General features: G+C 45.5%; 2 protein-coding genes across 2 annotated transcripts in view; one reads left to right on the top strand and one right to left on the bottom strand.

Moving 5' to 3' along the window:
- The window catches only part of PTGFRN (prostaglandin F2 receptor inhibitor), an 85,419-nt gene that overhangs the window by 45,969 nt on the left and 11,561 nt on the right, over positions 1–27,889 (bottom strand). The window lies entirely within an intron of this gene.
- On the top strand, positions 14,892–15,282 carry LOC101084382 (60S ribosomal protein L37-like). Its single transcript, XM_045033337.1, has one exon. It carries the CDS (start codon positions 14,921–14,923, stop codon positions 15,212–15,214), a length of 294 nt encoding a protein of 97 aa, XP_044889272.1. The 5' UTR covers positions 14,892–14,920; the 3' UTR covers positions 15,215–15,282.

Here is a 27,889-nt window from a genome sequence, read left to right as displayed (position 1 = left end):
CTCAAACATGCTGCTGCTTTCTTCCTAGGACAACCCGGTGCTTACAGGATGTGGCCCATGACCTCACATCTACTGCTTCTGCCAAACACACAGCACATAGCCTTCCTGCTGCCCAGCATTCCTCAAGTGCTCCTCAGATCGGGCTGACTCTGGTGGAAACCGGGTCAATCAGAATCATTCTGGCTCGCTTTTGCGGAAGCCAATCAGAAACTTTCAGTTCCCTTGGAATCAGGGTACTATAGAGATGATTTTCAAAAAGAAAGAGTCCAATGGGAGGTAGGATGGAGGGGAAAGTGGGTGATGGGCATTGAGGAGGGCACCTGTTAGGATGAGCACTGGGTGTTGTATGGAAACCAATTTGACAATAAATTTCATATTAAAAAAAAAAAAAAAAAGAAAGAAAGAAAGCTTCCAAGATGGTTGTGTAGGAAGATCCTGAACTCATTTCCTCCCAAGGACACATGCAATCTACAGCTATGTAGGGATCACTTCCCTTTGAAAAAGATCTGAAAACTAGATGAACTATGTCCACACCACAGAAGACAAAAGGACTACACTGAGATGGGTGGGAGAATTAGGAACACTGTCGCACCAAAACAACCACCCCCCCACTGCAGGAACATCTCGCCAGATAGGCATTTCTCCTGGAGGAGCAAGGGGTCAGGGCCCCACATCAGACACTCCAACCCTTGGGATCCATGTTGGAGACACGAGCACCCCAAAACATCTGGCTTAGAATCCAACAGGGCTGACATCCAAAGAACCTACGGTGCCATGGGAAATGGAGATTCTTCTTTTAAAGGGATCACCTGCTTAGGGATGCCTGGTTGGCTCAGTCAGGTAAGAGTCAGACTTCGGCTCAGGTCATGATCTTGCAGTCTGTGGGTTTGGGCCCCGCGTCGGGCTCTGTGCTGACACTCAGAGCCTGGAGACTGCTTGGGATTCTGTGTCTCCCTTTCTCTCTGCCCAACCCCCCCCCCCCACTCCCACCCTAGCTCGTGCTCTGTCTCTCAAAAATAAACAAACATTAAAAAAAAATTTAAGGGGTGCCTGGGTGGCGCAGTCGGTTAAGCGTCCGACTTCAGCCAGGTCACGATCTCACGGTCCGTGAGTTTGAGCCCCGTGTCAGGCTCTGGGCTGATGGCTCAGAGCCTGGAGCCTGTTTCCGATTCTGTGTCTCCCTCTCTCTCTGCCCCTCCCCCGTTCATGCTCTGTCTCTCTCTGTCCCAAAAATAAATAAACGTTGAAAAAAAAAAATTTAAGGGATTACCTGCAGTCTCACTTGCCCCGGAATCCAGTGAAAAAGCACCCATTCCAAAAGCACCCAGACTGTATGTGAAGGAGATTCATTTGCTAGTCTGGGGCATCTGCTGGAAAGACAGCTGGCGCTCTCTCCAGAGATGGGGGCACTGGCAGAGACCATTTGTAGCTCTCTACCTACCCTGCTGGTGTAGACTGGGTGCTTGGGCACAACTCAGCACCCTCCCATGGCCTCACTGGGCTGGGTAGGGGTGAGTGCTCATGGCACCGTCCTGCCGCCTTGCTGAGGCTGGAGATCTTGGGTGACTGCAATAATACCGGCTCCCTGGCAGGCGTAAGCAAGCAGGAACAATCACGGCATTCTCTGCCTCCCTTGCCAAAGCTGATGAGTGCAGGTGGTAGTTGTGACGCTCCCCTACACCCTGGCTGGGGCTGGCAAACCCTAGTGGTCATGGCATTCTCCCACCCTCAACTTGGGCCAAAGCATGCATGCAGACAGGGCACTCTCCTGCTGCACTGCTGAAGCCCATGGGCATCTTCCCACTGCCTTTCTGAAGCTGGCAGTGTACCTCACCCCTACAATCTCTAGCTGATCTGCTAAAGCCAGCAGACATGCAGAAACCACACAGGAGATACCCCCTATCTGCCTGGCCCTGGTGGCCAAGGGGGCTGGTGTTCCTGAACTCCAGGGGACTAGGACACTCAGAAAGACAATTCTTAGCAAGCCAACACCCACAGGACACTGCACAGACAGCAGACGGCAACACACTTATGGTCTTCCTGTGAAAAAAGGCCTATTTACTTATCCTGAAGCTTCAGCCTGCAGGATAACCTTCAGGTTTCCAACACATCCGGAGGCTGTGCAGGCATTCCCAGGGAACATAAGCAAAGAGATACCATCCTTGTGCACCCCACTGGCCTCACTACAGCTTGATGAGAACTTCCAATAAGATTGTACACTCTCTCAGGGCCCCAATTTTTGCAACTGTTACCCAAGGGACGCCTCCAGATCTCCTGGTCTGGAGGCCAGCAGGGTTTACAAGTGCAGTCCCACAGGACTGTATATATTTGCATAATTTAAAAACTGCTGCCTAAGGGTCTGGCTTCTACTCAGCCTGAAACGAGGTGATAAATGAGATTTGTCCCCTTGGAGCAGTGACAGATCCTGGCACACCCTCAACAATAGGGACATATCAAGAATAAATCAGGCTACTTAGACAATCACAAAGGTTTGAGAGACAACTAAGAGCTATGGCAAGGTCAAACAAGAAGGATCATTACCTACACAAGGCCACTCCTTCATGCCTGAGAGGTAGCTATTTCACCTAATACCCAAAAACTAACGGAGAGTCAAGCAAAGTAAGACAAATATGTTCCAAACAAGAGAACACACACACACACACACACACACACACACACACACACACACACCTCAGAAGAAGACCTTAATGATATGGAGATAAGTAATCTCCCTAATAAAGAAATCAGAGTAATGGTCATAAAGATGCTCACCAAACTTGGGAGAAGAATGCATGAACCCAGTGAGAATTTCAACAAAGATAAGAAAATAGAGGAAAGTACCAACCAAAAGTTACAGAGCTGAAGAATACAATAACTGAACTGAAATATACAGTAGAGGAATTCAGAGCAGACTGGATGAAGCAAAAGAATAGATCAGTGAACTGGAAGACAAAGCATTGGAAATCACTCAGAGCAGCAAGAAGAAAAAAGAATTTTAAAAGATGAAGATATGGGGTACCTGGGCGGCTCAGTCACTTAAGCATCCAACTCTGGCTCATGGCATGATCTTGCGGTTGGCGGGTTCAAGCCCCACATGAGGCTCTGTGACATTGACAAGCTCAGAACTGGAGCCTGCTTTGGATTCTATGTCTCTATCTCTCTGGCCCTCCCCCGCTTGTGCTCTCTCTCAAAAATAAACAAACATTATAAAATGTTTTTTTTTTTAGATAAAAAAATAAAAAATGAAGATAACTTAAGAGATCTGTAGGACAATATTAAATGGAATAACATTCACATCATAGGGGTCCTAGAAGGAGAAGAGACAGAGAAAGGTGTGGAAAACTTAATTCAAGAAATAATGGCCGAAAACGTCCCTAACCTGAGGACAGAAATAGAAAACCAAGCCCAATAAGCAGAGAATTCTAAATAAAATATACCCAAAGAGAGCCACACCAAGACACATTATAATTAAAATGTCAAAAGTCAAAGAAAAAAAGAGAACCTTTAAAGCAGCAAGAGAAGACCAACTTGTTACATACAAGGGAAACCTCATAAAGTTATCAGCAATTTTTCAGCAGAAATTCTGCAGGCCAGAAGAGGGTGGCATGACATATTCAAAATGCTGAAAGGAAAAAACTTCTGACCAAGAATACTCTACCTGGTAAGGTTATCATTCAGAATTGAAGGAGAGAGAGTTTCCCAGATAAGCAAAAGCTAAGGGAGTTCATCACACTAAGCCAGCCTTACAAGAAATATTAAAGGGACTTCTTAAAGCTGAAAAAAATGTCACTAATTAACAACGAGAAACCATACAAAAGTAAAAAATCTCATCAGAAAAGGTAAGTATATATTAAAAGTAGTGGATTAATTACTTATAAAGCTAGTATAAAAGTTGAAAGACAAAAGTAATAAAATTAAAATTGCAATAATTAGTTAATAAATGCATAAAATTAAAAAAAGTACAATGTGACATCAAAAACAAAATGTGAGCTGGCAGGGCGTAAAAGTGCAGAGTTTTGGAATGTGTTCACATTTCAGTTGCTATCAATCCAAATAGACTGTCATGTACATGGGACAGTATATGTGCACCTAATGGTGACCACAAAGCAAAAACTTATAGTAAATACACAAAAGAAAATGAGAAACGAATGTAACACTAAAGAAAGAAATCATACCACAAGGGAAGAGAAAAAGAGAAGAAAGGAACAGAGAGGAACTACAAAACAGCCAGAAATCAGTGAACAAAATAGCAAGAAGTACATACCTGTCTTTAATTATTTTAAATGTAAATGAACTAAATTCTCCAATAAAAAGACACAGAGGGGCTGAATGCATTTTAAAAAACAAGTCTCTTCTGTATACTGCCTACAAGAGACTTACTTTAGGATACACATCGACTGAAAATGAAGGGATGGAAAAAGATATTCCATGCAAACAGAAACGAAAAGAAAGGTGGTGTAACTATAGTCATATCACACAAAATAGATGTTAAAACAAAGACTGTAATAGAAGACAAAGAGGACCACTACATAATGATAAAAGGTCCAAGCAAGCAAGAAGATACATTTATATATACTCATGTACCCAACATAGAAGCACCAAAATATTTAAAGCAAATATTAACAGGGGCCACTGGTCAGGCTCAGTCAGGAAAGCATGTGACTTCAGCTCAGGTCATGATCTCGCGCTTTTTAAGTTCAAGTCCTGTGTCAGGCTCTGTGCTGACAGCTTGGAGCCTGGAGTCTGCTTCGGATTTTGTGTCTCCCTCCCTCTTCACCCCTCCCCTGCTTGCACTCTGTTTCTCTCTCTCTCCCAAAAATAAACGTTAAAAAATAATAAATAAAATAAAGTAAAATGTTAAAGCAAATATTAACAGACCTAAAGAGGGAAGTTGACAGCAATATAATAATAGTAGAGGGTTTTTAACACCCCACTTACATCAATAGATACATCATCTAGACAGAAAATCAGTAAGCATATCAGCTTTGAACAGCACATTATCAGACCAGGTGGACTTAACAGATATATACAGAACATTCCACTCAAAAGCAGCAAAATATACATTCTTCTCAAGTGCACATGGAACATCCTCCAGACAGCTCACATGTTAGGCCATGAAACAAGTCTCAATAAATTCAAGAAAACTTAAATGATATCAAGCATCTTTCCCAATCACACTGGTATGAAACTAGAAATCATCTACAAGAAGAAAACTTACTTTAAAAAAACCACAAATACGTGGAGATTAAACAACTGGGACAACAAAGAAATCAAAACAGAAATTAAAAAAATACCTAGAGGAAAATGAACAGAAATACAACATACCAAAATCTATGGGATGCAGCAAAAGTGGTCCTGAGAGGGAAATTCGTAACAATGCAGGCTTACCTCTAGAAACAAGAGACATATCAAATAAATAACCTAACTTTATGTCTAAAGGAACTAGAAAAAGAAGAACCAAAGAAGCCCAAAGTTAGTGCAAGGAAAGGAATAATAAAGATCATGAGTGGAAATTAATAAAGACTAAAAGGAAATAAAGAGAACAGGGGAAAAAAAATCAATGAAGCTAAGAACCTTGAGAAGATAAACAAAATTCTTTAACAAACAAAATTGACAAGGCTTTAGCTAGACTCACCAGGCAAAAAAGGAAAAATCAACAAAATCAGAAATGAAAGAGAAGTTGCAACTGATAGCACAGAAATACAAAGGATTATGACACTACTGTGAATAAGTATATGCCAACAAATTGGACAACCTAGAAGAAATGGATAAATTCTTAGAAATATTTGATCTTCAAGAATGAATCAGGAAGAAACAGAAAATCAGAAAAGACTGATTACTAGTAAGGAGACTGAATCAGTAATCAAAAACCTCCCAACAAATAAAAGTCCAGTACCAGACGGTTTCTCCGAATTTTACCAAACATTCAAAGAAACACTGAAGAGGAGGGAATGCTTTCAAATTCATTTTATGAAGCCAACATTCCTCTGATACCAAAACCACATAGCACCACCATAAAAAAAAAAAAAAAATTACAGGCCTATATGCCTGATGAACACAGATGCAAAAATCTTCAATAAAACATTAGCAAACAAAATTGAACAATGCATTAAATGGATCACACCCATTCACACACACACCGTCATATACCATCAACAATACATTAAAGGGATCACCACCAACAAATGAGATTTATTTCAGGGGAGCAAGTCTTGTTCAACATCCATGAATTGATCAGTGTCATACACCACATTAACAAAATGCAAGATAAAAATCATATGATCATCTCAATAAATGCATAAAAAGCATTTGGCAAAATTCAACATCCATTTACGATAAGAACTCTCATCAAAGTGGGTACTGAAGAAACATACCCCAACAAGAACCATATATGACAAACCACAGCTAATATCATGTTCAATAAGAAAGAAATAAGACAAATGATAAGATAAGATAAGAAAGATAAGAAATAAGACAAATACCCACTCTTCTCACTTTTATTCAACATAGTATGGGGGTTCTAGCCACAATAATTAGGCAAGAAAAATAAAACGCAACCAAATTGGAAAAGAAGAGATAAAACTCACTATCTGCAGATGACTAATGCTAGAGATAGAAAACCCTAAAGATTCCACCAAAAAACAGTGTTAGAAAAAATGAATTCAGTAAAGCTACAGAATACAAAATTAACATACAAAAATCTGTTGCATTTCTATGCAGTAATAACAAATCATTAGAAACAGAAATCAAGCAAACAATCCCATTTACAATTGCATCAATAAGAATACGATACCTAGATGGTACGCCTGGGTGGCTCAGTCGGTTAAGCATCCGACTTCAGCTCAGGTCATGATCTCAAGGTTCAAGAGTTCGAGCCCCGCGTTGGACTCTGTGCTGACAGCTTGAGCCTGGAGCCTGTTTCAGATTCTGTGTCTCCCTCTCTCTGCCTCTCTCTCTCTCAAAAATAAGTAAACATTAAAAAAAAATAAAAAAAATAAAAAAAAGAATACAATACCTAGGAATAAACCAAGGAGACAAAAGACCTGTATACTGAAAACTATAAGACACTGACGTCAGAAATGGAAGAAGACACAAATAAATGGGAAGATACTCCATGTTCATGGACTGGAAGAATTCACATTGTTAAAATCTCCATACCACTCAAAGCAATCTACAGATTCAGTGTAATCCCTATCAAAATTCCAATGGCACTTTTCACAATACTAGAAGAAATAATTCTAAAATTTATATGGAATTGCAAAAGACCCCAAAGACCCTAAATCATCAGAGCAATCTTGAGAAGCAAGAACAAAGTCAGAAGTACCATGCTCCCAGATTTCAACCTATACTACAAAACTACAGCAATCAAAACAGTATGGTACTGGCATAAAAACAGCTACATAGATAAATGCAAGAGAACAGAGCCCAGCAATAAACCCACGCACATGTGGTCAATTCATTTACAAAAAGGCAAGAATACAAAATGGTGCTGGGAAAACTGAACAACTACAGGCAAAAGAATGGAACTGGACCTCCATCGTACACCATATACAAAAGTCAACTCAAAATGAGTAAGACACTTGAATGTAAGACATAAAACTACAAAGTTCCTAGAAGAAAACAGAGGTGTTAAGCTCTATGAAGTTGGTCTTAGTGATGTTTTTTTGGATCTGACTTCAAAGGCAAGGGTAACAAAAGCAAAAATAAACAAATGGGACTACATGAAACTAAAAAGCTTCTGTGCAGCAAAGAAAACCATCGACAAAATGGAAAGGCAACACGCTGAACAGAAGATATTGGTAAATCATATATTCGATAGGGAGTTAATACTCAAAACATATAAAGAACTCATACTACTCAATTACAAAAGAGCCCAAACAATCTGATTTAAAAATGGGTAGAAAATCTGCACAGACCTTTTTCTAAAGAAAATATAGACTGCAAGGGCACCTGGGTGGCTCAGTCAGTTGAGTGTCTGACTCTTGATTTTGGCTCAGGACATGATCCCAGGGTCGTGAGATTGAGCCCTGCATCAGGCTCTGCGCTGTGTGGAGGCCGCTTAAGAGTCTCAATCTCTTTCTCCCTCTCTGCCCTTCCTCTCCCCACCCCCGACCCTGCTTCTACTCTCTCTCCGAAAAAGAAAGAAGAGGGGTGCCTGGGTGGTTCAGTAGGTTAAGCGTCCGACTTTGGCTCAGGTCATGATCTCATGGTTTGTGAGTTAGAGCCCTGCACTGGGCTCTGTGCTGACAGTTCAGAGCCTGGAGCCTGCTTTGGATTCTGTGTCTCTTTCTCTCTCTGCCCCTCCCCCACTTATGCTCTGTCTCTCTCTGTCTCTCAAAAATAAATAAATGTAAAAAAAAAAACAATTTTTTTTAAAGAAAGAAGAAAACATACAGATGGCCAAAAGGCACATGAAAAGATGGTCAAGATCACTGATAATGATGGAAATACAAATCAAAATCACAACGAGGTATCCCCTTAAACCTGTCAGAATAGCTGTTACCAAAAAGAGAAGAAATAACAAGTATTGGCGAGGATGTGGAGAAAAGGGAACCCTTGTGCACTGTTGGTGGGGATGTAAATTGGTGCAGCCACTCAGGAACACAGTATGGAGGTCCCTCAAAAAATTAAAAATTGAACTACCCTATGATCCAGCAATTTCACTTCTGGGTATCTATCCCCAACCTTGAGGGTACCATGCTAAATGAAACAAATCAGACAGAAAAAGACAAATAACATTTGCTTTCACTTACACGTGGAATCTAAAATACAAAGCAATCGAACAAAAGTCCAACTCATAGATACAGAGAACAGACTGGTGGTCGCCCGAGGAGAGGAGGCGTGGGGGAGGTGAAAAGGGTGAAAGGGATGAAGAAGTAAAACTTCTAGTTATGAAGTAAGTCACTAGGATATGATGGACAGCCTGGGGAACACAGTCAACAATAGTGTATTAACTTTGTATGGAGACAGATGGTAACTACACTTACTGAGGTGATAATTCTACAATACATACAAAGACTGGATCACTATCCTGTACGAAACGAATGTATTTGTGTCAATTATACTTCAGTTTAAAAAAAAAGACAAGGGCGCCTTGGGTGACTCAGTCGGTTGAGCGTCCGACTTCAGCTCAGGTCATGATCTCACAGCTCGTGAGTTTGGGCCCCGCGTCGGGCTCTGTGCTGACAGCTTGGAGCCTGGAGCCTGCTTCAAATTCTGTGTCTCCCTCTCTCTCTGCCCCTAACCCACTCGCATTCTGTCTCTGTCTCTCTCACAAATAAATGAAACATTAAAAAAAATTTTTTTTAATAAAAAAAAAAAAAGAGATGATTTGCTCTGAAGCCATATTCGCACAGCCCTCCTGGCTAGGTGAGGAGGCCATCTACAGCAAAGAGAGCCAGGCAGGCACCTGGACCAGACAGGTGAATTGAACCTCACCTGGCATCACGAGCCACTGGATCCAGCCACACCACCTCAATCACTCCACTCACACGCACACGCACGTGTACATACTTCTTCCCCCGCACATTTCAGTATCTTGCAATTTTACTCACCCCCACTCATATCCCTTCAGCGAATTTCCAACCCAGGGCCTTGGAATCCTACATGACCATTCAGCCCTGAACCCATTCGTCACCAGAGTTCACAAAGGACATATGCAATCTCTTTTTTATATTTACTTTTAGTGATGACCAGACAATTGTGAAGATCCCTAAGAGAACTTTCAGAAGGAAATGTTGTGGGGGAGACCCTTAAGAGGCAGCATGGCCCGGGGGTGCCTGGGTGGCTCAGTCGTTTGAGAGTCCGACTTTGGCTCAGGTCATGATCTCACAGTTCGTGAGTTCAAGCCCCGCGTTGGGCTCTGTGCTGACAGCTTGGAGCCTGGAGCCTGCTTTGGATTCTGTGTCTTCCTCTCTCTCTGCCCCATCCCCACTCATGCTCTGTCTCTGTCTTAAAAATAAATAAAACATTATTAAAAAAAAAAAAAAAAAAAAGAGGCAGTGCAGCCCGGTGCTTAACCTCCTTGGGGCCAAGTTTCATCATCCGTGAAATGGAGACAGCAATAACCACCCCCCCCCCACACACACACCCATACTGTGTAAGGAGTCACTGAGTTGTGTACCCTCACCGCAGTGCCCTGCGGTGGTAAGGAGCTAACCTCATCACAACCTTCCACGCTGCTTTCTTGGCAAGGTTTACAAAGGAATTCCCTAATGTACAAATCTTGTCAATTCCTGTCAGTGGTCAAGAACTTGACCAGGGTTAGCAAGCTGCCCACAGCGCCCTCAGGCAGGAGCCTACATCCCTTATAAGGTCTCTCTCCCGTCTCTCTCCCTCTTCTTAGTGATTGGAGCTTTGGCACCCGACCCAGCCCCTAGTCTCCGCTCTGTAATCCGTTTCCCACGTGGTTGCCCAAATCATCTTTTTAACCCACGAATCATGCGTCCGTTCACTAGTCAAGGTCTGTGATGGCTCCTTACCACCTCCAGGATACAATCGATCTTTCCCAACGGCCCCCCGCGTGATTCCCCCAGTTCACGCCACCATCCCTCTCACCTGAATTATTGCAAGAGCCTCCCAGCTGGCCTCTGGCTTCCACTCGTGCCCTGTACTCCCAACCCAGCAGTTGAGGCACAATTTTAAACACTTAGGCTGGATTACGTCATCACCCTGCTGCAAACTTGCCGATGGCTCCCCATCTCAGGTCAAAGCCCAAACCCACAGAGGCCTCACAGACTAGCATCTGAGGCCTCACAGGACCCAGCGCTGCTTCTCGAACCTCCTGCTCCTCTCCCACGCACTTCCTGGATGGTAGCCAGCCAAGCCTTCCCCCTAACATTCCTGAAACAAACCAGATCTTCTCCAACCTCCGTGCTCTTCTGCGGGTCCAGAGTTCAGAGCACACTCCACCTTGAAGCCTCCTTCACCGGATTCAGATCTTTATTCCCGGGTCAGCCTCTTGTGCACACACCCACACCCCCCATTCTTACTCCTGCCAGATTTTCTTATCACTCATCACTAATAGACTCTATGTGTATTTGTATATTTTTACTATCATTGATTGTCTGTCTCTTCCCACTAGAATGTGAGTTTCTACAAGAGCAGTGATGGTTATCTGCTTTGTTCACTGCTGAATGCCAGAGCCTAGAACAGGGCCTGGTACCTAGCAGTTTGTCCAATAAACATTTGCTTAATGAGTGAATGAATAAAAGACTTACGAGGTCATCGGCAGGCTGGCCCCTCCGGGTGGCTTTGTCTCCTGCCACTTTTCCACCCTCTAAAGTTCAGCCTCCGACAAAACAGAGGACCCTTCATTTCCTGGAAATGCCATGCTTTCTGAGGCCTCACGGCCCCTGCTTCTGTATCTCCTTCACCTGGAATGCCTCCCAGCAATCTCCTCATCCTCTTGGAAGACACTGTCCCAGAAGCACCTCCTCTGTGAAGCCTTCCCCCTCTCTCCTGGGATCACTTGGGCACTCCTGCCTCCATGTTCCAGCTCAACCTGCAAAAATACCTTCAGTGCTGGCTACGTTAGCGTGCCACTGGGAAAAGTAAAGCAGGTATGAACAGATGCTCGAAAGATCAAATTCTAATCTAAAAAGATATAAACCCAGCCAGCATCTTGCATGCAGAACAGAGATGTTCCCTCATCCGTACAAACCAAGATGTTAAATTTTGGTAACAGAATTTCAACTTGCTCTGAGCAGTCTGGTATTTAGCACAGATTTCCTTTAATATTGTTAAATAACAGCTAATAATATTTTTAAATATAGTTTGTAAAAATTAAAGCATATGGCCCTTTTCAAACCAAAAAGAGTGTCTGCAGAGCCACCCACTGCCAATTTTTGTCAAAACCTCTTGTAACAGTTGATAACTGACGGAAAAAGAACAATTTTCTCCTTTGGTTTTCCAAATTCTACCAGTAGAATTTGGAAATTCTACTCAAACTAATTCTTTCAAACTAAGAGCCCCAGACACTTAAGGGCAACTGAAACGTATTAATTTAGCTCTCCACAAAGAGGTCTTTACAAAGGAACGATTTTAACCTGTGCTTTCATTTGTTTGTAGCGTTCAGCATAAGAAACCCTCATACGAGGGGCGCCTGGGTGGCGCAGTCGGTTAAGCGTCCGACTTCAGCCAGGTCACGATCTCGCGGTCCATGAGTTCGAGCCCTGCGTCAGGCTCAGGGCTGATGGCTCGGAGCCTGGAGCCTGTTTCTGATTCTGTGTCTCCCTCTCTCTCTGCCCCTCCCCCGTTCATGCTCTGTCTCTCTCTGTCCCAAAAATAAAATAAACGTTGAAAAAAAAAAAAATTTAAAAAAAAGAAACCCTCATACGAAAAGCATTTCTTCATCAGCCTTAAAAGCACCATTGACGACACTACTGTGTTGTTCAGTGACTCAAGCGTCCGTATGTTAAAATTCCCTCGAAATGCAGTACCAGAAAAAAATACCTGTTGATGGACCATTGTACATTCTTTCCCCAGAAAACAAGAAGTACGCAGGCATTCCTTGCGTTCAAGCCAGTTGGCACAGCCAAGAGTGCCTTTGTTATTCAAGACAAAATAAGGGCACAGCAACTTCACATCTGTGTAGCGGTATGAAAGCTTCTGTGCCAAAGCATTAGCACTCCCAGTTACTAAGTGGCCCAGCACCACATCCCAAACCCTTACAGGTAAGTCTCAGAAGCTTCTACTGTCTCCTAACTCCCGTTCTAAATAAATTTTGCGGGGCGCCTGGGTGACTCAGTCGGTTAAGCCTCTGACTCTCGGTTTCAGCTCAGGTCAAGGTCTCGTGGTTTCGTGAGGTCAAGCCTTGCGTTGGGATTCTTTCTCTGGCTCTCTCTCTGCCTCTCTCCCACTTGCACTCTGTCTCTCTCAAAATAAATAAACTTGAAACAAATAATTTGCCTAAGCCTACAAAACAACCTCGAAGAAAAAATACCTAATGTAATTGTCACTGCTAACTTCATCTCTCTTTTCTCTCTCCCAACTTCCAACTCCTGTTTCCCCCAACATATACAAAATTCATGTGTCTGTCCGTACCTTAGCTTCAAGTGAGTACTAAATATGGTCAACTATGGAAACCATACACAGTTTAAACTTCTAATAATAATCTGTTCTTTATCTCCATACCTTTCTCTATCTCTATATGTCCCTACTGCCCTTGTACTTTTTTGGTTGTTTTTTTTTTTTTTTTTTTTTTTTTTTTTTTTTTTACGTTCATCTTAAGGTTTTTATTGCATGTATACATGGATGTCTTTGTAAATTGCCTCCAATGCTGTTTTGGAAGGAGGGGAGGGAAGTAGGGTATACATTTCTAAAGACCAATAATTAAGATTTCCTCTTTAGGGAGATTTTCCCTTTCTGCTATGAAGGAGAGTAGCTTGTATCAGATCAACTCCAGCCTCGCAAACGACTACAAAAGATGGGTAAAATACAAGAAACAGCTAACTGAATGCGATGTCAGTAATCAAGGTATGAAGGATCAGGGGACCAAGATCCCAGAAACACACCAAGGTGGGCCCCACAATGTCTACTGCTTTTTCTCTCGAGACATTTGCCAATTTTTTTAAATGTTTATTTTTGAGAGAGAGAGAGAGAGAGAGAGAGCAAGCGAGCATGAGTAGGGTAGGGGCAGAGAGAAAGGGAGACACAGAATCCAAAGCAGGCTCCTGGCTCTCAGCTGTCAGCACAGAGCCCGATGCAGGGCTTGAACTCACAAACCATGAGCTCATGACCTGAGCGGAGGTCAGACGCTTAACCGACTGAGCCACCCACACACCCCAAGACATTTGCCAATTTTTAAGCGATGTAGGTGCTTCCCAGTGCCTCACAGGGCCAAGACGACAACTGAAGTTCAAGCCCCTTTAGGAAGTCATAGCTGGAGAAGTCAGGATCCCAGAGAAAAAGGCAACAACAGAGAAGCCAGCCTGACCTGCTGCACTGATTTTTCCTCAAGGCGAACTGACATGAAAGCTACACTCAGGGGGACAGGGCTGGGTAAGTGGCTGAGAAGCTAAGAAGAAAGTAAACAGTAGGAGGCTAAAAGGTTAAGCAAAGTTTTCAACCATCTCACAGTACTGGGGAGACGAAAATTGGAATTCTGAGTCCACAAAGGAAGGTAGACTGTAGTAAACACCCCAGGCGTTTGGGGACAGCCCTGAAGGGCCATGCCCTCGGAGTGAGAGCAAAGCTCAAAGAATCAGCTGTCGTCGACGCTGAGATCCAGTCTCAAAACATCTCTCAGTCCCTCACGGGATCGTGGTGAGCTCTTATTCTGCTGGACTGCTAGAAAAACAAGCACATCTTCTTAGGAAAAAGAGAACATCGTGCAGAGGTGCAGAGTCTCTGTGGCTTTTCAGTATTCAATTGAAACTTATCTGACGTTCCAGATGATAGGACCAAATGACTGAATTACAAAAGAGGAAGAAAAAAAAAAAAGAAAAAAAAGAAAAACAGACAAGAGAAATAGATCCACAGGGATCCAGATACTGCTGTTATCAGCATGGACTTGAAAATAACTATGGTTAATTTACCACAGAAATAGACAACAGAATTTGACCCCTTAACTGAAATCTATTAAAATAATCAAATTGAAATATTAGAACTAAAAAACAAAATAAAAAACACATATTTGAAATTAAGAGCTCAATAAACAGGGGTGCCTGGGAGGCTCAGTCAGTTGAGTGTCTGACTTCGGCTCAGGTCATGATCTCTCAGCTTGTGGGTTCAAGCCCTGCATCGGGCTCTGTGCTGATAGCTCAGAGCCTGGAGCCTGCTTCGGATTCTGGGTCTCCCTCCCTCTCTGCCTCTCCCCGTCTCGCGTTCTGTCTCTGTCTGTCTCTCTCTCAAAAATAAACATTAAAAAAATTTTTTTAAAAGAGCTCAATAGCTCTTTGGTCTCGGTTGCGGAAATAAGATGACGAAGGGGACGTCATCGTTTGGAAAGTGTCGCAATAAGACGCACACGTTGTGCCGCCGCTGTGGCTCGAAGGCCTGCCACCTTCAGAAGTCGACCTGTGGCAAATGTGGCTATCCTGCCAAGTGGAGGAGAAAGTATAACTGGAGTGCCAAGGCTAAAAGAAGAAATACCACTGGGACCGGTCGAATGAGGCACCTAAAAATTGTATACCGCAGATTCAGGCATGGATTCCGTGAAGGAACAACACCTAAACCCAAGAGGGCAGCTGTTGCAGCATCCAGTTCATCTTAAGGATTTCAACGATTAGTCACACAATAAATGTTCTGGTTTAAAAAAATAAAAATAAAAGAATAAAAAAAAATAAAAGAGCTCAATAAACAGGTTTAATAGTAGACCAGAGGGGCGCCTGGGTGGCGCAGTCGGTTAAGCGTCCGACTTCAGCCAGGTCACGATCTCGCGGTCCGTGAGTTCGAGCCCCGCGTCAGGCTCTGGGCTGATGGCTCAGAGCCTGGAGCCTGTTTCCGATTCTGTGTCTCCCTCTCTCTCTGCCCCTCCCCCGTTCATGCTCTGTCTCTCTCTGTCCCAAAAATAAATAAACGTTGAAAAAAAAATTAATAGTAGACTAGAAGGAACAGGAAAAAAGTCAATATAAGTTATCCAAACTGAAGCCCAGGGTAAAAAAAAGGATGAAAAATACAGAAAATAGTGTACAAGACACATAAAAAACAGTAAAAAGGTTAAACACAAGTGTAAAAGAGTCCTACAGGAGAAAGAAAGAATGTGGTAGAAGTAGGCAAAATTAATTTTTGAAGAGACAGTGGCCAAGATGTTAAATTGACAGAAGACATCATGTCCCAGATTCAAGAAGTGCTACATATCCTGCGCAGGAGGAATACAAAGAAAACCACACCTAGGAACATCGTGGTAAAACTCTAAAGGCAGAGAAGGGAGCATGAATACAACCGACAGCTGACTTTTAACAGACACTGCTCGTAAGACAATGGGATGACATCTTTAAGGTAATGACAGAGTTGGGAATGCAAGCCGGTGCAGCCACCCTGGAAAACAGTATGGAGGTTCCTCAAAAACCGAAAAATAGAACTACCCTACGATCCAGCAATTGCACTACTAGGCATTTGTCCACGGGATACGGGTGTGCTGTTTCGAAGGGACACATGCACCCCCATGTCTATAGCAGCACTATCGACAATAGCCAAAGTATGGAAAGAGCCCAAAGGTCCATCGATAGATGAATGGATAAAGAAGATGTGGTATATATATATACAATGGAGTATTACTCGGCAATCATAAAGAATGAAATCTTGCCATTTGCAACTATGTGGAGGGTATTATGCTAAGTGAAATTAGTCAGAGAAAGACAAAAATCATATGACTTCACTCATATGAGGACCTCAACAGACAAAACAGATGAACATGAGGGAACGGAAACAAAAATAATATAAAAACAGGGAGGGGGACAAAACATAAGAGACTCATAAATATGGAGAATAAACAGAGGGTTGCTGGAGGGGATGTGGGAGGCGGGATGGGCTAAATGGGTAAGGGGCACTAAGGAATTACTCCTGAAATCATTGTTGCACTTTATGCTAACTAGTTTGGATGTAAATTTAAAACAATAAAAAATAAAATTAATGACAGAGAATAACTGCCGACCTACAACTGTGTACAGAAAAAAATTTCCTTAAAAGGCAGACAGAATATGCTTCAACCAACTCTCAACAAGCAAAAGAGAATTAATTGAAAAAATACTAAAGAAATACCAAAAGAAATACTAAAGGGAGTTCTTCAAACGGAAGGAAAATGATCCCAGATGGAATCATGGATGTAAGAAGGCATAAAGAGCAACAGAAAGGATAACTCTGTGGCAAATCTACTGGATGCTGACTATACAGTCCAATATTAGTAATGCCTTCTAGAATTTAACATATATGCATAATCAAAATATATGACATCAACAGCACAAAAGCGAGGTGGAGCTTCTATGTTCTAAGGTCCTGCATGATCCTGGAAGTGATAAAAAGGACCACCGGTAGACACTAATAGGTCAACGATGTATGTTCCAACCTCTAAAATAACCACCAAAATGGCAGAATGAATAACAAACTAATGGAGGGAGGGGAGTAATGGAAAAATATCTGATTAATCAAAGAAGCCATCATTTCAGCTAACTTCATAGAAGCACTTCTCATTTATTCTGTAATCTATTCACTTTGATTCATCAGCAAATAGCTGCCAACAATAAGTTGGGTATAATCCGCTGTGTGTCTCTTATACCATGCACCGAGCTGGGTGCTATTCAAAATTTCCCTTAATGAATCCACAGGACAGAACCATAAGGTAGACACTACCTCCCCTATCAGAGAACTGATGAAACTGAGGACCGAAGCTGAGACAACAGATGCAAAGAAGTTAAACAACTTGCAGAAGGCCATCACAGCTATTAAAGGAAGGACTCCCACCCAGATTCATCTGGCCTATGTGCTGCCCTGTCCAAAGATGGGCCGGAATGGTTTGCTTTCGACTGCATTGTTGATATCACCACCTTCAGTTGGTTTTGTCCTTCCTCCTAGTAGGAAGAAGAAACCGCTCGAAATTCCATATGAAATATTTCAAATTCTCCAAGGGCAATGTGGACCGGCTAGGCAGCAACGTAACGAGTCACTAAGAGAGGAAATATTACACGTTCTCAGTATGATGTAGATAGAGAGAAACAGAATTGTCATCAACCATTTCCAGTTTCTTCAAAACCTTCTCTGACCTGTTGCCTTCACTATTTTAAGCGATACTAACTTGAACATCTCACACAATCATATTCAAAAAAGGGAAAAGAACTTTATCCCTTCCCATATAGGAAGGACTTCTGGAATCCCTACTGCTGTGACTTTTCAGCAGCAGGGATAACTAAGAAGCAAGAGGTAATCGCTTCCAGATTACCATTTCCCTACCTTTGAAGTATTCAAGAAAATTAGTAAAGGCCTTCAACTTTCTTGTAGCGTGCAGAATGGATGGGGATGGGAAAGAAAAGTCAGGCAAGTTTTTCAAGGTAAGCTATTCCTGCAACACTTATTTCAATAAGTGCTTACTGGCAACCGTGAGGAATCATTAAGAGAAACAAGCTAATGAAGACTAAACCGTATTTATCTACCCTCTTCCACCCCTTCATGATATCCATGGGAAATATGCAGATTTTATTTCTTGGGTTATCATCAACATTATTCTAAATCAAGACCCACAGAGTACAGTGTATCTGTAAAGGATTTTTTTTTTTTCTGCGATTGTTTCCGTTATTGCACAAACTTTATCATCTCACCGAGCTGCCCGGAAGCAAATAATCTGACTTTCCAACCTGAGCCATTTGTAAGATGAATATTGGCAGTTACTGAATCCATTGGTACAGGGAGAGCTGAAATACTGCAACAAAGAGCTTATGGTATTGCAGTCTGCCTTGTCAAAGGACATCTAAATCCCTCTTTTCTGAGTCCTTACAAGGCCCCTAAAAGAGACCGGGGGTGGGGGGGGGGGCGCACGGGGTACGGATTTCCACACGGAATCCCCAGTCCACATGTGAGCTAGAGATGAACACAGAGAAGGTCAAACTTGCAAACTCTAGTAGAGCCTTTCCTGGCGTGTCGGACTCACCAAATGAAAAACCTTTGTCTCTTCACGTCTGCCATTGCGAGGTCTGGCAGGAAGAGATGGTGGCAGCTCTCCCTAAGTGACAAAAACGCAGCCAGGGGGGCGCCTGGGTGGCGCAGTCGGTTGAGCGTCCGACTTCAGCCAGGTCACGATCTCACGGTCCGGGAGTTCGAGCCCCGCGTTGGGCTCTGGGCTGATGGCTCAGAGCCTGGAGCCTGTTTCCGATTCTGTGTCTCCCTCTCTCTCTGCCCCTCCCCCGTTCATTCTCTGTCTCTCTCTGTCCCAAAAAATAAATAAACGTTGAAAAAAAATTAATTAAAAAAAAACAAAAACAAACAAACAAAAAAAAAACAAAAAAACGCAGCCAGGTACACACGAAACAAGTCAGAGCCAGCAGAGAACGTGTAATGAAGTCACATACGGTGGTACTTCAAAATCCCATCTGAACGCAAATCAGGTTCTACAAGAGCAGGTCGTATAATCAAAAAAAAAGAAAAAAAAAAAAAAGAAAAAAAGCAAGGTTCGGCTCAGACCTCCCCGGGATGCACTAAACAAATAGGAGACAGCATTACTCACTCGACAAACAGCTATCGAGCAGGAAGCCCCTGTGCGAGACAACAGGAGAGAGAAGGGCTAACCAGCCTCTGGAACTTCTCCTGGGAGACTTAGAGTGTGTTAAGAGCCATAAGGTGCACACGAAAACTGTAATATAAGGAAGGATATGAGAAACCAAAGAGAGGTACTAACGAGTGCCATGGGGTTCGAAAGTGAGGGCATGTCCACCCAAAGGGTTTAGTGGCAAGCTTCATGGGTGTCAACAGTTGAATTAGGCCTTTTGAGAATGGCACCGGACTGGGGACACTGAGGATCAAAGTGCTTTTTTTCGCAAAAAAAAAAAAAAATCCTTTGCAGAAGGGAGGAGCATAAGGAAAGAGCCTGGGGTGGGGGGAGGGACCCGTGGGGAGCAGGGGGGTTGGAGCAGTGACCGAGGGCGGACAGGAGTGGACACACGGGAGGTCCATCGGGAGCCCTCTGCACGAGGACAGGCGGGACAGAAGGAGAACCAAAAGTAGGGCAATGCAGGCGATGGAAAGGCAGCAGCTCTGAGGGCCACGCTAAGAAGCAGCCTCAACTGATAGACCTGTGGCATTAGAGACAGCAAGGAAGGGCTAACAGCGGCCTAAGGAAACAGTGGAGAAAAAGAGCCAGTGACACGTAGGCAAGTTGAAAGGTCCGCCAGGCAGTGGGGATGGAAAACCCCCAAAAGGTATCTGAGCCCAAAATGAATGTGGAGTCGCACGCATGGAGGGAGGTGGGTGAAGAGGGCGTCTGTGTAAAGGTAAAGACGTGGGATCACTGAGGTCACCACAAAACAGAGTGCAGACAGGAGCAGGAGGGACAAACCACCGTGATCTCTTGCATTTACGACACAAGCAGCCGAAAAAGACTTAGCAAAAGCAAAGAAAACAAAAAATCACAGACACAGAGTTAGGGAAAAAAACAGGAAAGGCTTCTATCCTGGCAGCCGTGGGATGCAAGGCTTTCAAGATTAAAAGGCTGAGAGTAACGTGCCATTCCCTTATGCCCATACCCATCTCCTTGCTCCTGGCAGCCTGCAAGCTGGTCAGGCGGGACCTGCTCCCTACCCTGCCTCCTGCACAGTATCGAGAGCAGACTCCTGCGATAGGTTTCGGTTTGGGAAAAAACAAACAAAAAACGAATAGCAATGTCAAACCTGCAGAAAAGTCAAGGCAGAGCGCTGCTGAGAAAAGACTACTGAATTGATAACTACTGGTCACTGGTAACCACGGAAATGCACTCTCAGTGATGCGGTGTGGGATTTCCAGAGAGAGCCAGGGGAAAGGGAACGATCAAGGATGCAATCCAGAGAGGGCACAACCATGAAAAAGATCCAAAGCCGGCAAGACGAAGGGCACAAGTGGGAAGTTGATCCTGCAAAGTCAACCAGTCGGTTCTCCAAGCACCTTCTAGGCACTGGGGACACGCAGCTCAGTGTCCCTGCCCATAAGAAGCTGGTGTTCTAGTAAGGAAGGGGGCAAGGAACAAACCCAGAGTGCTGATAAATAACCTGATAGGATAGTGACAGGGATGGGTGGGGGAGGGGTAGCAGGCTGCTTTTGCCAACAAGGTCAGGAAAGGTGAGCCTCTCACAAGGTCACCTTGACCTTGAGTTCAGACCAGAATGAGGAGGAGGCAGGGGCTGAACGCTGCGGCAAGACTCCTCCGGGCAGAGAGAACAGCTAGTATAAAGGCACCAAGACAGCAAGCTTGGGGTGTTCACGGAACAGAAAAAATGTCAGTGTGACTGGACTGTAATGAAGGAGGGGGCAGAGGCCCTGACTCTGGTTGGAATGGGAAGCACATCAGCTAGGGAATGACAGACAGACCCTGCTTTTTAGAAAGCTCCCCCCGGCTGCTGTGTGAAAGACGGATTATGGTGGACCCAACTGGGAAGCGAGGACAAGGTACAGTAGATCAAGTACAAGATGATGGGCACCTGTCCTCAGGCTGTAATGGCCCGTCATTCTCAGAGTGGTCAGACTCAGGATACACCTTGCATAGTTAGTCGATCCTTAAACTACATGGGGGTTAGGGGTGCCAACCCCCCAGGCAGCCAAAAATACACATATAAGTTTTGACTCTCCAAAAGCTTAGCTACAAATAGCCTACTGTTGTTGACCGAAAGCCTTCCTAGTAACATAGTTGATGAACACAGCATTTTGTATGTCCTACGGAGTGTATATTATATTCTTAAAATAAAGTAAGCTAGAGAAAAGGAAAATATTATGAAAATCAGAAGAAAGAACATACATTTATCGTATGGTACTGTAAAAAGTCCACATGTAAGCGAATCTGCATATATAGTTCAAACCCACGTTGACCAAGAGTCAGCTGTGTATATCTGGAGCTGGGGGGAGGCCCAAAGAGCTTCATTGAAGAGTCACCAGCACATAGATGATATTTAAAGCCACAGGTTGCCTGGGGTCATACAGGGAGACAGAATGTATGCATAATTATAGAGACAAAAGGAGCCAAAGACAGGGCCGTTACTTTTGTTAGAATTTAGGAGAAAAGGATGGGTAAAATTAAAGCCCCCCCTTTTTTTATGTTTTATTTTATATTTGAGAGAGAGAGAGAGAGAGCGCGCACAGGGGAGGGATAGAGAGATAGAGACAGAATCTGAAGCAGGCTCCAGGCTCCAAGCTGTCAGCAGAACTCACAAGCAGTGAGATCATGACCGGAGCTCATCGAAGTTGGATGCTTAACCAACTGAGCCACCCAGATGCCCAAATTATAGAAAAGTTTTGAGGCAAAAGTTTGAGGAACATTAAGTTCATCTCCAATGTCTCAGTAAAGTAGCAGAGAGGGGTTTAGATCTTATCATGGAAAAGGTTTAATAATAAGCCATTAGAAGGAATATAATAGAGGGGCGCCTGGGTGGCTCAGTCGGTGAAGCATCCGACTTCAGCTCAGGTCATGATCTCACTCATAGTTTGTGAGTTCGAGCTCCGCATCGGGCTCTGTCATGACAGCTCAGAGCCTGGAGCTGTTTTGGATTCTGTGTCTCCCTCTCTCTGCCCCTCCCCTGCTCATGTTCTGTCTCTCTCTCTCTCTCTCTCTCTCAAAAATTAATAAACATTAAAAAATTTTAAATAAAAGCATTAAAAACAAGGATTGTAATAGGAAACCATTACAGAATGAACACAAGAGAGGGCTGAAATGCAGTAATGACCCCCTGATTTTGGGGAAACTCAGGTGGGCAGGTTTCGAGATTTTCCCCAGCAGGATGATACAGCTCAGGATCAGAGACAATGGTCGGTGTGGATAACTCAACCACGTGCAAGAACTGGCAAAGGATTAGGGGAGTGGGTTATGGGATATCGACAAGCCCACCGTTGAAATGCACGCCACACTAGGAGTAGAGCCCAGGACAGTGAGCGTGGCCTGGTGGACTGGACAACAGGAATATTCAAGATCGAGGGATCAGTGAGGATGAAGATTAGGTTCAAGAGACACAAGGGAACTTAAAAGGGGCAAGAAGGAAGAAGCTGTGGTCATGAGGAAAATCAGAGTGGACAATCAAAAAGGGAAAAGAGGGGCACACAGGTGGCTCAGTCAGTTGAGCGTCTCACTTGGGCTCAGGTGTGATCCTGCAGTTCGTGAGTTCGAGCCCCACATCAGGCTCGCGAGCGTCAGCCTGTCAGCGCAGAGCCCGCTTCGGATCCTCTGTCCCTTCTCTGCCCCTCCCCTGCTTGTGGTCTCCCCCACAAATAAATAAATGTTAAAAGAAAAAAAAACGGTAGAAGAATTCTGAGTGACAACAAGGTCCAGGTATGGCCATTAAATCTCACAGTGGGATTTTCCTAGGGGCTGAGCTTTCCATAGAAGGCCCTCCCTGAGTCTTTGCTGGCCCAGGCTGGCTGACGCAACATGAGGGAGGGGCAGGGTGGCGAACAGACCATGGGGCGGGGAAGGGCGGTCCAGTCATGCAAGCCTTGTTCTCACCTAACATCTATCTCCGTGATATCTGGCTCCGGTCTGTAGCTGCTCATACCTGCTCATGGGCATGGGGTAGCCTTCATCCAGGGCAAGGCGGAGCTAGTATCTATATGCCGTGGGTCAAACAAGAACCCGGTGACACGAACAACACTGACTCCACCGGAACCGACAGGCTCTTCAGGAACAACCCGCCTTCACTTAGCTTCTGGTGCTGAGATAACCATTACCTCCGGCACCGATGGACAGGAGGGTGAGGACAACAGGAGAGATGCAGGGCCCCCAGCGGTTGAAAAACGCAACTGCAAGCCACTTCTTAAAAGACTGGCTCATGAGGGCCCCTGTTGGGATGAGCACTGGGCATTGTATGGAAACCAGTTTGACAATAAATTTCATATTAAAAAAAAAAAAAAAGACTGGATCACGAACTGACTGAACTTCTTCCTAATAAAATGCTGTATCCTGTAAGCATGACATCACTTCCAGTTCCAGGGCCTCTGAGAGACCCCGGGGTGGCGGCAGAGCCTTGCGAAATCTTTAATTCTACGTTATGAAATCGTGGGGTTCTCTACTGTGTCAGCTCGGCCAAGCTGGCACTACATCTCCCAGCATCCTCCTCCCTGTGCAGCTCCGGGTTGAGAGGAACCCAGAATTTTTCAGAAGCACCTGTGAGACTTGGGAGGCAGAGGGAAGGGAAGCTGCAGCCATTAGGCTCTGGTGGTCGCCGTGGCTCAAGATGGCGAGAGACAGATGCGCGGGCACTCGCGAGCACCAGTTTTGTCCCGCTTTTTCTTTCTGCTCCAGGTTTCTTCCCAAGCACTATCCTTAGCGACCAGCATGACCCCAAGACCACCACCGGCTCGGCTGCAAAGGCAGAGGCGGTAGCTCTAAACAGGCTTTTCCCAGACCCTTTGCCACCCCCTCCCCCGGTTCACCGTCCCACTCTGCGTGGCTCCCAGGTCCTCTGTAAGCCCCAACCTGGCCACCGGTGCTTCAGGAGGCCTGACCGGTGGTTTTCTTCGGCTCCTCCGGCTCCCCCTTTCAAGCCTTCACTTCCTCAGCTCCTCCCATAATCGTGTAAAGATTAATTCCTCCGACACGGGCCTTGTTCCACCATATTTACGGTGGCTCTGCTTCCCTGACGGAACCCTAACGGACACAGTAGGCCAAGTATTGAGCAGACAGCTTTGCCCTCAAAGACTCAGTAATGGACAGAAACCACCTTACATTTATAGCCCTGCTTTACAGTTTGCAAAGCCTGCTCACATGATTTAATACTCAACCTTGAGAGGATTAAATAAGGAAACTGAGGTTCCGAGAAGCTAGGTGGCCAAACGACACGCGCAGAGACCACTTGGAGGCAATCTGTGCTAATGAGTAACCAAAATAACTCTCTACGTGTAGAATGATTTAAACAATTCTCTGTCCAAGGACCAGAGACAGAAAAGGCTGCGGCAAGATCTATCCAGAAGGATTAGTTTGGAGCGTTCTGTAAAATTAACAGCTGCTAGCGGCCCAAGCACTGAGCAGCATCCCTCACTGCTCAGCCATTTTCAATTCTCCCCATGTTCGAACTGGCCAGCGTGGTCTGCCAAGTTCTGGGCGAACACCTGGCCCTCCTTTCAGCCTCTAGTTTCAAGAGAATGGGGGATTCACATTGGGTTTAAACTCGCATTTGTGCGTGGAAGGCACCTGAGACAGTCGTCGGTGAACTACTCCCCTACTCCTACCGTAGCCAGCTTTGTCCTCTCTCTCTATTTTACTGTCTCCGGTACCCTTTCTCTGCTCTTTCTTAGCCTTGTCCACCCTTCTTCCCTAGCAAGGCCTCACTCAAGCCCACCCTTGACACCTCTAGGCACACTGCCAGGTTGCCATGGGTGGTGTGGACGTCCCTGCCCATCTTCCCCACTGAAGCTCAGTAAGCAATACACTGTGGCGGTCTTCAACAGAAGACTCTGGCTTCACACGCCCTTTAAGGAGAAGACTTGAGCTCTCTCAGTCTGGTATTTCACACACCTACCGTGTGCTGAACCACATCACCAGGTAAGGTGACTGAGCCAACACCTAGCCAAGGGCCAGAGCTGAGGAGGCGGAAACAGTGTGGCAGCTTTGCAGAAAGGCCAGGAGGAGAGGAGTTCTCCAACAACGGGAATCCTAAGACATAAGTAAATAAAGGACAGGAGGGGCTTAAAGCATTCTAGGGAACACAGCACCTGAAAAAAAACAAAACAAAACAGACACTCACCTACAACATCAGACTTAAACTCCTCCAGGTGGCATTCAAAGCGCTTCCCAATCTTACGATTTTCTCTCCCATCCCAACCCTTTCCCTCTGGAGAGGCCCTCGGCTCTAACCCTCAGCTCTAGCCACAAAAATGCCCTTACAAATGGGTCACTTTCCCTACCCTTGCTCTCCCCTCTGCCTGAAACAAATACCCCGCCCCTTCTCTGTCCGACAAAACCCCGACGATCGACAAGATTCAGTAAGCTCATAGAAGTTCACCTGACGGAAGCCGTTCCTGATCCCCAACCTCCCCCTTCCCCCCCGCCTCAGTCCCCAGCCAGAGTTGTGACTGTGCCTCTGAGGGGCAACTCGGCTCAGCCACCGCTCGTAGGAAGCTCGTGTGCTGCCCTCATAGGACTGTGAGCCCCTTGAAGGGGCAGATCGTTGCCTCCTCATCGCCACATTCCCAGCCCAGCAACGTGCCTGGTGACACAATGACTGATCACTTCTACCTCAGTGGGCTTTGGTAAACTGGAATGTCAGAACCCAAACTGATCTTTGGATCATCGTCTAGGGGGGTGAACAGGAGTTACTTCATCTCACTGATATCAGAAATGACCCCTGATCAGTAACTTCCAGAAGAGCTCTTTGCTAAGCTCAGCGCAGAAAGCAAAGAGCACAGGGCTAGGGCACCTGTCACACACAGCATCGGTCAAGAACACCGCGGGGCGGGGGCCTCGGCACCTCGGGAGGCGACGCAATCCCAATATTCCAAAGCCCACATTTTGACACCTCAGGGTTATTATCACTCTGCCGTGGGGCTAGAGGAGCCAACACAGCTGGGTGCTTTGGATCCTTATAAAAGGTTCTCGTTCCAGACACGGCACCAAAGCCTAAAAAACGCACAGACAGGTACAGAGGAGACACAGGTAGTAACACACACAGGTATGGAGCATTATGCCCGTCACCTTACCTCTCCTGCAAGAGCGCCTCTGTCTAAACCAGCCCCCAATACTCTCCCTTCTCTCCACACGTTTTCGTCTCGAATGATCTCGGACACCTCTTCAACGTCACCTCGCTTCCCGTGTGTGGGTCACGCCTCCACATCTAGACTGGCAGCTACAGGGGTCGAGGGACTGTGTCTACGTCCCTACGTGCCCAGAGCTCCTGAGTAACGCCTGGCACAGAGTGGAGAGGAAGTAGTAGTTACGAAGGAGACAAACGGAGGGGTGAGCCACGGGCCGCAGGCAGCAGCACACTGCCCCTTCCCTCAGACGTGGCCAGAGCTGGCTGCTGGCCGGAGCAGGGGTGACAGGCCCGCGGGCTGTGGTCTGGACTGACCCCGCCACGGGGCCCCTGAGGCTCGCACTGGGAGTAGAGAAGCCTGCTTCTCCACGCTGTGAGCACGAGGAAGCCCAGGAAGGGAGGAGATGCCACTTGGGGATGGGAGAGGTTGTGTCAACCCCACAAAGGGAGGAAGGGGTGAAGGTGGCGGAAAGACAATAGCCAGAGTGGTCGGTCCTCCGCACCAGCTGCCAAGGAAGAGAACTGAGGAAAACCTCCCAAGCAAGACTGGAGGCTTTCCCGTCCCTTCTTCTTCACGTGTGGACTCCATTTTCTCCTAGCCCACTCCACAGCCCTCTGTCCTAGAAATGGAGTCACAGGCCAGTCCTCCAGAAATACTGTGGTAGTCACAAAAAGAGACCGCAAGCACGCGTGCAAAAGAGAGAAGGACACACAGGTCACCTCTGAGTCCTGTGATTAAGGTTCCACAACACAGATTTTACATGTGCATCTCACAGAGGTGCGGTACGTGCCCTCTAGAGTACACACGCTATTTGCACACGTATATATGCAAGATACCTACAGACGTTTTCTAAGCACACACACTAATCTAATCGTCCGCAGGCTTGCATGCCTACACGCCGGGGTAAACAAAAACGGACACCGTCCCGTTTTCACGGGGCTTCCAGCTGGGGTGAGATAAAACCCCTCCTAATAAACAGACCATCCATTGATGGCTGTGCTGTGAAGGAACGTGGCTCAACGAGAGCCAACGACAGAGGAATGTGCTACAGGCAGCCTCACCCTGGATCAGAACGTGTCATCCTCTCTCAGGGCAGCAAGGCTCGACCTGAGCCCCAGAGACTCAAACAAATGGAATTAATTCCAAGACGACATATGAACAGAAGAGGAGCACTGCATACATAGGCTGCAGAGTCGGTTCCTAAGGGCGTGGGGTGAGGGTGACTGGGGAAAACCATCACGGGTTCCGTTCTCACACTTGTCTGTTCTGAGGCCCGGATGCCTTCGATGAACGTGCTGGACGGGACACAGAGCTCGTGTGAGCACTGCCGTTTCCTTAGGACCAAACTCACACCCGGCCTTGGGGTTAACTCCCGTAAGGCTCGTGGATCCTGAGGCTACAACTGGGCAGTATACCCCCACCTTGCTACACCGCTGTGATATTCCGGAGATGCGCCCACAGAGCTCCGTCCTCTGCCACTTACGAGCCAGGTACAACACTTGAGCTGAGACTCATCCTGGTGTTTCGACTGCACGAGGTA

The sequence above is a fragment of the Felis catus genome, chromosome C1 (assembly GCF_018350175.1).
Source record: "Felis catus isolate Fca126 chromosome C1, F.catus_Fca126_mat1.0, whole genome shotgun sequence".
Lineage (NCBI taxonomy): Eukaryota > Metazoa > Chordata > Mammalia > Carnivora > Felidae > Felis > Felis catus.
This window is presented reverse-complemented; position numbering and strand designations above follow the sequence as displayed.